At 43.9% G+C, this 11623-nt stretch overlaps 2 protein-coding genes across 2 annotated transcripts; one reads left to right on the top strand and one right to left on the bottom strand.

The window, feature by feature from the left end:
- Positions 1 to 942: 942 nt before the first annotated feature.
- On the bottom strand, positions 943 to 5939 carry LOC135110107 (DNA primase small subunit-like). The gene is given in 12 exon segments (XM_064022061.1): positions 943 to 1156; positions 1616 to 1770; positions 2256 to 2272; positions 2274 to 2375; positions 2377 to 2455; positions 3052 to 3205; positions 3607 to 3804; positions 3955 to 3994; positions 3996 to 4046; positions 4197 to 4281; positions 4777 to 4933; positions 5736 to 5939. Coding segments are annotated over 12 exon segments (1170 nt in total). The 5' UTR covers positions 5848 to 5939; the 3' UTR covers positions 943 to 1136.
- A 249-nt stretch (positions 5940 to 6188) lies between these two features.
- On the top strand, positions 6189 to 11595 carry LOC135110243 (splicing factor 3B subunit 2-like). Its single transcript, XM_064022371.1, is given in 8 exon segments — positions 6189 to 6431; positions 7318 to 7416; positions 7637 to 7809; positions 8153 to 8380; positions 8682 to 9092; positions 9174 to 9362; positions 9530 to 10039; positions 10042 to 11595. Coding segments are annotated over 8 exon segments (3093 nt in total). The 5' UTR covers positions 6189 to 6346; the 3' UTR covers positions 11440 to 11595.
- The last annotated feature ends 28 nt before the right edge of the window (positions 11596 to 11623 follow it).

Below are 11623 nucleotides of genomic sequence, written 5' to 3' on the forward strand. Positions count from 1 at the left end.
TTTAAGCTATTGCAGTTTTATTTCGTGGATCTGCTTCATATGAATCAAGACCACCAGCAGGTCGTTCACTAATCACTGCAGAGCTCAGTGTCATCTACAAGTTCAAGATAACAAACAAAATTATTTAATAAATCATTTCGAAAACTATTTAATACCCTAAGCAAGCTCAAAACTGGAATCTACCTCCCGAACACTGGCAAGTTTTGATAGTGGCATTGACCTCTGATGTATGTTGTACGTACTTACGTGTACTATGGAGGCACCTCGTCCTCTAGGCAAGATTTTGTTGGGGGAAACGGCCTCTTGTTATATTTTTTGAACGCAATGCTCGATTTTGGAGGGAATTGTCCCCATCTACGTATGTGTGTGTGTGTGTGTGTGTGTGTGTATATATATATATATATATATATATATATATATATATATATATATATATATATATATATATATATATATATATATATATATATATATATATATATATATATATATATATATATATATATATATTATATAAAATGAACCCCATCTATTTTTCCCGTCCTTAGGGGGTAGTTTCCAACCGTTTCTCGTTTTTTTTTTTTCCTTAAGATGAATTGCCTGTTATATAGATACTAAATTATTTATTTTTTTTTTTTTTAATGGGTAATTCGACCATGACAACTTCCAAGGGTAACATTATCTCCATGTGTTTCTCGTAAAACAAAACGCGTCATTAGCACAAATTTTTGATGGTTTGCAGAAAACTTTAGTTCGAATAATTAGTGAAGATAATTTTTGAAGGCAAATTACCCCCAAATGGCCACTTTTACGACCTAGACGTGTAGTTATGAGGAAGTTGAAGCAAACTGTGCCTTCCACCCACCTACAACAGCAGTCACCAACATCCAATTCAGATTCCCTCAACTGTTCAATGTTGCATAGGTAATAAAAATATAGTCATTTCCTACTCATTTTATAAACTGTATTATAAATACTTACAAACAACTGTGGACACACACACACACACACACACACACACACACAATAAAAGCACTTTAACTCAGTAGACTATACATGTTTTTTTTTTCTTCCCCTTCAAAAAATACATCCTTATGTACTGCTCAGAATGTTGTTCAGCCACACAATCTTCAGGTTCAGAACTCCAGTCTCTTATCTGAAAGTAAAACAACACAAGATATACCAATAATATTCCACACATACCTATTGAATTGTGTGCAGGTAACAACCAGTAATACTTTCATTAATTTGTGCAACTCAGTCAATAAATTCTGCTTTATGAGAGAGAGAGAGAGAGAGAGAGAGAGAGAGGAGAGAGAGAGAGAGAGAGAGAGAGAGAGAGAGAGAGAGAGAGAGAGAGAGAGAGAGAGAGAGAGAGAGAGAGAGAGAGAGAGAGAGAGAGAGAGAGAAATTAAGACAAAAGAATCAAATAAATTATACCTTTGTGAAAATGTAAAAAGAAATTAAAGATCAAGTTAGTCAAATGAATAATACAACTGATATTCTTATTCATACCCTCTCCCACACTCCCACACAGGATCTACACAAAGCAGGAGGGAAGAGGGAAGCAGAGGCAAGCAATCATAACTAACACAAGACTTGACACACCACTTACCACTCTCCTCTGCCTTCTGGATGATGTTGTCCTTGGCCAGGCTGGCAAGAAAGGAATCAAACAGGGCCATACACTCCTTCATTGATGTCTTCTTGTACTCCTCCATGTTTTCACTCTTGTCACCATCATAGGCATTAATCTCATCCAATAATTGGCTGAAAAACACCCAAGATTTATTGTTGGTTATTTAACTCAATTCAATTTCCTGTTTTCTTTCTTGTGTGTAAGACTGAATTTCAAAGATTAAAGATTGAGGACCACATTCTCAAACATTCTGTTGTCTGATCACTACTTTAAACAGGCCCTAGTGAAAGTTGTTTGGGGTTTTCAAGAGTGCTTTTTATAATTCTGGTGATAGTTTAATAAAAATCTACCAAACCAGTAAAAAAAATATAAATAAATAAATAAAACACACACACACACACACACACACACACACACACACACACACACACACACACACACACACACACTAGGACTTGACTAATCATCTCTGTAGCCTTAGAGAACAGTCCTAGTGAGAGCAAAAACTATTTCAAAATTGGTAGGAAAGCATTAGCACACTGGAGTTGAGTGCAGCATGTTACTTGACCTCTAGCACTGGCAAAGTAAGAAGAGACTCTCAGGATTAGCCCCTTACCTGACAAGAGGCACAGTGTGTGGGATCAAACTCCTCAGCTTTCCTGGGGGTTGAAGCACACGCACAACCCGCCCTGTCTTGGGAATGGATGGAGAAGGGTGACTTGAGGAGATGGTTGAGGGCCTTTAGTCACATTAATGTCCAGGCGAGGGTAAGTGTACTGCAGGATGATCTCCGTCAGCAGGTTCTTCCTCAGAGCTCTTCTTTGTCCCCCTTAGAGAGGAGAGAAGGTGAGAGAGAGAGAGAGAGAGAGAGAGAGAGAGAGAGAGAGTGAGAGAGAGGAGAGAGAGAGAGAGAGAAGAGGAAGAGAGAGAGAGAGAGAGAGAGAGAGAGAGAGAGAAGAGAGAGAGAGAGAGAGAGAGAGAGAGAGAGAGAGAGAGAGATGAGAGAGAGAGAGATGAGAGAGAGAGAAAAGAGAGAGAGAAAGAGAAGAGAGAGAGAGAGAGAGAGAGAGAGAGAGAGAGAGAGAGAGATGAGAGAGAGAGAGAGAGAGAGAGAGAGAGAGAGAGAGAGAGAAGAGAGAGAAGAGAGAGAGAGGAGAGAGAGAGAGAGAGAGAGAGAGAGAGAGAGAGAGAGAGATAGGAGAGAGAGAGAGAGAGAGAGAGAGGAGATGAGAGAGAGAGGAGAGAGAGAGAGAGAAGAGGAGAGAGTGAGAGGAGAGAGAGAGAGGAACTACAGGGGCATTGGAAAGTGAATGAATCTTAGCTCTTTCCTCCTGGCTATCCTCTCCCTTACCTTGTTGATGGCCTTGGTGACTTCACTCTGAATGATGTTTCCACCGCTGATGAGGAATTACTGCACTGCTGCATGAGTCTGTCCAAGGTGTTCCTGAAGCCCTTGGTCTGGAATGAGTTTGAGGAACTTCTTCCACCTCTCCGGGGTTCCCAGCATGTCCTGCTCCTCCAGCACCACCTCACTGAAGTACTTCTTGACAATAGTCTCCGCTCGCCCTGGAAGTTTGTGGGGTCAACTGTGAACTAGGTTTTTTTTTTATTTCATATTTCCTATATTTCCAATATCAGTAACAAAAAAGTGACCTTGATGAAATATGATGCAGACTAGATAACATTTCTCAGATAACTCAGAAATATTTAATGGAAAGGGTGCAACATCACAAAAGTTTTCTGAGTTGTCCTCATGGAACTCGGATAACAGGACTCCCCCAGGTAAACAAAGCAATAGGAATAAAACTGAAGGAGTTTGGGCTTTTCATAAGTAACCCAGAGCAAAATATAGAAGTAGGGGCACTAACCTTCTCTCAGGATAACATTAATAAAACTGAGATAAGGCAAGAAAAACAGAGGCACTAATCTTTTCTCAAGGCAACATAAACAACAGACACAGGACTCACTTAATGGAAGGATGCAGCTTAAGAGGAAGACTGACTTTTCTTGGTGGTGTCCCTCCCCACCCTTCACCAGCTGCAGGTACTCAGCAACTGCTGAGCGTGCTGGCTGAGACAACATCCGGGCGCTGGCATCACACACCCAGCAGTGGATCCCTCGCCGCCCAGAGTACACCCACAGAATGTGCTTGAACCCAAAGTCCTCTGCAGGAAGTTCAGGTTTTCATTTGTGAGATAGGATGGCAGAACAGATGTGTTTGTGGAAATGTTTTTTAATGTTCTAATCTCTGTGTAAATGACTATGTTCAAACCTCACAGTTCTCTGCTCCTCTAAAGGCACGGCAGAACACTTACGTCTGAGGGCCAAATCCAGCACCTTGACTGCAATGGTCAATGTACTTCCAACACTTGTTACAAATCTCTGCTCCAGAACAACATGTGCGAATCTGGTGTGTGAAGTAATGAGATACAAAACCACTTTAATATGTGTACAGATACCTTTATTTAAATAACAAAACAATATTTCAACAATAGTTTTGGATGCTGATTCATGTTCACAAGATTAACATGGAATTCAACAATGGTAAGAGTGTCACCTCATCATAGTCTGTCATGTCAATATCAAACACCAGCTCCTTGGATTTTGGACTGAAGAATGTCACTGTCTTGTGATCCTTTGGCCTGTGAGAGAAACAGGAGTTAAACTTGTGAACACTTCCCTTCTTTCAATAAACATAAGTATAACAATACAAAATATACAGGAGATTGATGAGCTGGCATGAGTGAGAGATGACTTTACATGTAGCAATATCATTGATTGATTTCTTTTGAACTATTACTCTGATTTCTTTTCCACTAAATTCCAGTGGTTCATGCTGTTCTCTTCCAGATATGATCTCATTACATGGGATATGAGCATGAAGTTTTTAATCACTTCACTTCACATTATGGATAATTATAAAATGTGAAGAAAAATAAGATATGTGGATCATGCAGAGCCCTTAGGCAAAGTGAGACCAGATAAACAAGAAACACAAATAATGAGCATAATTTTCTATTGAGGTGATCAATATCTTAAACCAGCAGCAAGGAAGACCCTAGAACCTTTCACAAAGAGCCAGCCAGTGAGACGTGAGAGTTCCTGCAGTGAACGACAAAGAGCCCCATGTAACACACCTGTGGGTATAGATGGCACCAATGTCAATCTTGTGAGGACATCTCCTCTTGATCTCAGTCTCCATTTCCTCCTGGTCCTTGAAGGAGAGGAACCTCACGTACACATCGTTGGCCAGCGTGAAGCAGAACTCTCGCTTCTGGAAACACGTCCTGAGGTCTGCAAGGTAGTGGTGGATGTAAATGTCTTTATATCCCTTCACTTCGAGGTATAAGCCTAAAACTTAGGTAGGTGAAAGCTTGGAATACTTTGAGAAGCTCGCCTTGAGTCCTTCACTTAAGAATGGATTGGACAAGTTCTGGGGAGGATTGCAGATTGATATTGTTGATGACATCAAGGCCACCAGCCACTCTGCCCACACACCCACAAACGAAGGGCCATGTGAAGAGGAACTGTAATGCTCCTGGACTGGTGATCATCTATAAGTATTTATAAGAAAGAAACTAAGATAACAATAATTATCTAAAACAAAACACCAGTATTTCGGTGTGCTCACATCCACATCTTGGAACACACCTCCTATACCTGACTACTTAATTTGCAACTTAATTTATTTATTTATTTTTTTTTTAATGAAATTTCCCTCCTTTCCTAAAGATTACCCAGTTCAGTAATTTCATGCTTTCAAACGAAACAAAACCTGTATTGGTTCTTCCTAATTATTTTTGTTCATGGGTTTCTTTTTTTTTTTTCTTCTTGAATTTGTCTGCCCTTCGGTCTTCCTGCCTTACACAAAAATAAGAGAATAAAAATTTAAAGTCTGTGGTGCAGTACAGCAAGTCAGGTTACATAATTATAATAAGCATAGCATGACTCTAAACCAGCCTAAAATACTCGTGAGAATACACTTTTCGTCTACACGCAGACATTCACGGCGAGTGGCGTGCGTGTGTTCATGACTCAATACTGCAACACAAGTAAACAACACAAGCCCTGCCTTCCGACACACACACCCACTCACCCTGCCCGTATGACAGCCACTTGAAGTACTGTCTGTAGGGGAATATCCTCTTGTAGTACATGGCCAGGTAGTCTGGGTACATGTCACAGTCGAATCCCTCAGTAGGCGGCATCCTTGCGTATCAAATCTGCTGTAGACAACCGTCCGCCACCTTGAGTTAGTCTGAGTTTTGGCGCGAAACTGTTGACATTTCACCACAATGAACACTGAACTTGTAAATAAATCTTAAACGATAACATAAAGAAAAGAAAATCTTAAAAAACTAAATGTTTTACATTTATCGACTACTGAAAAAGTTATCTCTGTATACTATCCAATTATTATAAAAGAAGCCAGAGTGGGAACTTACTTCCTTAATTAGCATGAAAAATATGTAATATATTTAATCTCAGGGAAAAAATGTTCTCTTCGGTTTAAATGCACAGAAAACTGGAATAATTCTGAAAACGAACCATCGTTGGTTGGTCAATGTTTTGGTGCGGCGTGAGGCAAGGTTCGGCTCGGCGTCAACAAACAAATCCTCTGCAACTCTACAAGAAAAGGAAGGAAAACCAAGCAAACATCGACTGTGAATAGTGGGCGTCCCGTGCTGACACCCGCGAGCCTCCAGGATGCCGGTGTCCCTTGATGACCTGACCAAGCTGCGGGTGGTGGACCTCAAGGCAAAGCTCGCCACCTTCAACCTGCCTACCCATGGTATGTGCCGCCGCTGCTGCTGCTTCATTATTGCTGTTTGCATTGCACTACAGCCACCACTGCTGAACCTTGTCTGAATGATGCGTAGGGCGCCAGACTTGTTGTATAACACTCACATAAATACTACTGTTTGTATTGCTGGTACAGTTACAGTTTATATTGTTGTTACTACTGTTTATATTCCTGATACTACTGTTTATATTACTACCACTGTTACTTCTGTTTACATTTCTCCCATTTTTATTGTTTGTATTGCAGTTACTACAGTTATGTGTGTTTTTATTATATATTGCTACGGCTTCTATTACTACAACTATTAATATTGCTACTATTACTGCTGTTGTTTATATTGCTCCTACTACTGCTATCACTACTGGTAAATTTTTATTTTTCACCCGTATAACAATGTTGGACTAGACTACATTTTTCTGGTAATTTTGATTTGCTTTTAATGAATCTAATAACCGTTTCTGTCACAAATCCTTTATTCTCATATACCCCCCATTCCCACCCACGCACACTCATAAACAAGCAGGTATTCATCAGTAAACATTAAACCTAACATAATTAAATTTAACCAAACCTAACCTGTCCTAACTAAACCTAACATACCTTTACAGTAAATTTGATAAAAATTAATATCTCAGAAACAGGCAATTTGTGGTGGTAAAGATACACACCACTACCACCACTACTACTACTACTACTACTACTACTACTATTATTGTTTATATTACTATTATTAATACTGTTCAAATCACTTCTACAACAACCATCACCAACATGGCATTTTTTAGGGACTTTACCCACAAAGGATCTGTAAGTTTGAATCCCTAAAGTTTGGTATGGTGTAGTAGTAGTGCTGACATGCAGTCTTCTCCTGCAGGCCTGAAGAGTGAGCTGGTGGACCGCCTCTTCCAGCACCTCGCCTCACTTGGGGAGACCACTGGACCGGCACGACTAGAAGAGCCCACTGATAGCTCAGGTGAGGGGGCCAATGCTCTCTCTCTCTCTCTCTCTCTCTCTCTCTCTCTCTCTCTCTCTCTCTCTCTCTCTCTCTCTCTCTCTCTCTCTCTCTCTCTCTCATATATATTCATCCCTTCCACAACTCACAATAATTTGAATACACCATGACAAAACACCAGTTCACACAACAATGAACAGAAGATAACAGAATGCGCCTGTAATCTTAAAAATCCTTACAGATCTTCTGGATGATGGCCCGCCTGGTGTGGACCCCGAGGGGCCTGACACAGGGAGTGGGGAGCAGGGCCAGGGCAAGCCTGAGGACACGGGGCCACAGGAGAGCGAGGACCCAAGCCAGCCAGGCGGACCAGGTGGACCAGAGGGACTCATGCGACAGAGGGAACAGGAGGAGGTAAGATCAACACTGTGATGTATTGGCCAGTTCTGTCCTGTTCTAGTAATGGGTGTGAGGCTTGTCTTGTTATTGGTTCCTGCTTGTTGTCAGTGTAAAGCCATGTTGGATCTTGTTTGTTCTTTTCTTTGTATGTCTTGCTCTTGCTTCTTTTGAGAGACAAGTTCATCCCAAGCCTCACACTAACAGTCACAAGAAGAATTTCTGAAAATGTATACTTGTTTGGTGTTCCCCCTTGGAAGTTGACCAGTCACACCTCACCCTTTACTTGAAGAGTTGGTGAACTAATGTAGATATGCTGGCATGGTGACAGTGGTAACAGCAGCTCTGCCTTATCCCACAGCAGATGATGAACCGTCAGCGGCAGATGGAGGAGGACCAGCTGATGCAGCACAAGGTACGGGAACAGCAGCGCCTCCTGGAGCAGCAGCAGCAACAGAAACAGCAGGAAGATCTGTACAGACTGCAGCAGGCGGCCTTTATGGAGCGGCAGCGGGAGGAACAGGAGAAGCAGGTGCACCTCATGAGGATGCAGCAGGAGGCCCTCATGCAGGATGATGAGCAGATGGCCGTGAGTGTTGAGTTGTCTTCACTGTTACTAATGTTATGTACTTTTATTCCATTCATTATTGGGAAATGCTTTGGTAAGGCTTATCCAAGATAATTTGCTTGTTTTCTTTCATAATTATATAACTATGCTTTATATAAATGTTCAGTAAACTTGTTCTCCAGTCTGGCACAATATCTTATGACCAGATTTATGATGCAGAAATTTTTTAATTTTGCTGTAAAATCATGTCACTTATTCATTCATTCCTCAACATGATGTCAAGAACTGCTTTACTGAGTCTTATATTTCATTCTTGTAACAGATACCTGGGCAGGGAGGGCCTCCACCTCCTCCCCCACCACCAGGAGTCTCAACACCCACGCCACACACCACTGGGCCATCGTCAGGGCCTGGGAGTGTGGGCACAGTTCCAGTCTTAGGGCCACCAGGAGTTAAGGCTTCAGTTGTGGTGCCACCCTCACCCACCTTCACCCCCCAGCCACAGGGTCCCATGACTGTTGGGGGTCCACCAGCAGGTTTCTCTGGCCCAAGCCCTGTGGGAAGTGCTGGGCTGCTAGGGCCAGGGCCAGGGTCTTCCCCCAAGCCTAACCCACCCCAGCAGCAGCCTCCACTACGCCCCCCACTGCTGCAGCCTGGCAGCACCCGTCCACCCCCACCCATGACTGCCCAACGACCCCCCACATCCTTGCAGAGCACACCTCCAAGACCTCCAGTAAGTTTCCTTTATGGTATCACCTTGTACATGTTGCATTCTTCATTCCAAGTCAACTGTTACTAATCACTTGTCCTACAGGGTGCTGGCCTTTTAGGAGCAGCTCCCTCAGGTATGGGACCTCCTGGAGAGACCACAGAGAAGGCAGACAAGCCGCCACCACTCATGTCCCTGCAGGTGTCTGGCCCAAAGGAGGAGACACCCCGAGAAGTGAAGCTCCCCCAGGCACTGGAACAAGCCCTTGCATTCAAGACAGAGAGAGCCAAACAGGTGAGAGCATAAGGTGTCTTGACAGTGTATGACTATAAAAATCTTTCAAGTGTAAGGTTTTGCATCTGTTAATTACCACTTTTCTCCTATGTGTCGCCTGTAGTGTACACATAAGATATAAATGCATATTGTTCCTTGCACCTCCCTAAATTCCATTTCCTTCTCAGGTTGGTGTGAATCCTGAGGATGTGGAGAAGGTGGAAAGAGAAGGTCTGGCCAGAATTGATGACATTTCCAAAGCAGCACCACCAGCACGCACCACCACCCCACCAGCCAAGCCCCAGCCAGCCTATGTCCCCCCTGCCTATGAGGAAGAGGAAGAGGAGCCCTCAGAGGAGCCATTACAGAAAACAAAGCAGGAGAAGAAGAAAAAGAAAAAGAAGAAGAGGAGAGGTCGCCATCGTTTTGAAGAGGAGCAAGAGAAAGAGAAGAAGGAAAAGGAGTCACAGTCAGACAAGAGCGAGGGAGACGAGGCATTGGGAGGCGTGGAGATCGAGTACATCCAGGACACCATTGACCTGGACATCACCGACCCTAACTACCGTCACTTCACCAAAATCTTTGAGACGTTCCGCATCGCTGAGCCAGAGCCCAAGCTGGAGGAGGAGAAGGTGACCCCCAAGACAGAAATGCCACTCATGGACCTGAAGAAACTTGGCTCCAAAGTCCCTGGGATCCCCTGGAAGATGATGATGACGATGATGATCTTAAGAAGGATGATGGTGACAAGCCTAAGTTATCCAAGAGAAAACTGAAGTTGCTCAAGCGAATGAGTATTGCTGAATTGAAGCAGACTGTAAGCCGGCCAGATGTGGTAGAGATGCACGACGTGACAGCTAAAGACCCCAAGCTGCTGGTGCACCTCAAGGCCACCCGCAACACTGTGCCCGTCCCCCGCCACTGGTGCTTCAAGAGAAAGTACCTCCAGGGCAAGAGAGGTATTGAAAAGCCACCCTTTGAGCTGCCTGACTTCATCAAGCGCACAGGGATCATGGAGATGCGTGCTGCCCTGCAAGAGAAAGAGGACCAGAAGACCCTCAAGGCCAAGATGAGGGACAAGGTGAGGCCAAAGATGGGTAAGATTGACATTGACTACCAGAAGCTGCACGATGCATTCTTCAAGTGGCAGACCAAACCCAAGATGACCATCCATGGTGACCTCTACTATGAAGGAAAGGAGTTTGAGACCAAAATGAAGGACAAGAAGCCAGGAGAGATGAGTGATGATCTCAGGATTGCCCTGGGCATGCCTGTTGGTGCTAATGCCCACAAGGTTCCTCCTCCATGGCTCATTGCTATGCAGCGTTATGGTCCACCACCGTCTTACCCCAACCTCAAGATTCCAGGACTCAATGCTCCTATACCTGAGGGATGCAGTTTTGGGTATCATGCAGGTGGCTGGGGCAAGCCTCCCGTTGATAACATGGGCAAGCCAATCTATGGTGATGTGTTTGGCACTCAAGGGAAGGACTTTGACACACCCTTAACAGAGGAGGAAGTGGAGAGGACCTTGTGGGGAGAACTTGAAAGTGAGAGTGAAGAGGAATCAGAGGAGGAGAGCGAGCCAGAGTCAGAAGAGGATGGCAGTGGCCTCGTGACTCCAGGAGAGACTGGCCTGGTCACTCCCTCAGGCATCAGTTCACTACCTGCTGGATTGGAGACGCCAGACATGATTGAGCTCAGGAAGAAGCGCATGGAGACTGAGATGGAAGGAGGAGACACCCCTGCACTGTACACCATCCTGCCAGAGAAGCGAACCGAGACGATGGGACGTGCAATGATGGGATCAACCCACACCTACGACATCAGTGCTGCAGCAGCAACAGCCAGCACTGGGACCAGCAAATCTGCTCCTCAGGGTGTAGAGGTGGCCCTGGACCCCTCCGAGTTGGACCTGGTGGACACAGATGCCATGGCTGCCCGCTATGAGGCCACACTGAGGGAGCAGCAGAAGGGAGAAGAGGAGGACTTCTCTGACATGGTGGCAGAGCATGCGGCAAAGCAGCGCAACAAGAGGCGGAAGCAACAACAAGACCAGAGCAAGCCTGCTAAAAAATATAAAGATTTCAAATTCTAAGTGTGGCTGATCAATGTTACCATTAATGCAAGGATGTAATGCTGTTTGTGTACCACTGAGGGACTCGAGTGCAACCAGTGATTGTTGTCATGCTGTTGGATCACAGTTTGTAGTCTGCTGTCATCATTCATCAAGTAATAAATTTTGAACAATGTACCTAAGTCTTTCATTTAAACATTAGCAT

This window comes from Scylla paramamosain, chromosome 20, assembly GCF_035594125.1.
Source record: "Scylla paramamosain isolate STU-SP2022 chromosome 20, ASM3559412v1, whole genome shotgun sequence".
NCBI classification, from domain to species: Eukaryota; Metazoa; Arthropoda; class Malacostraca; order Decapoda; family Portunidae; genus Scylla; species Scylla paramamosain.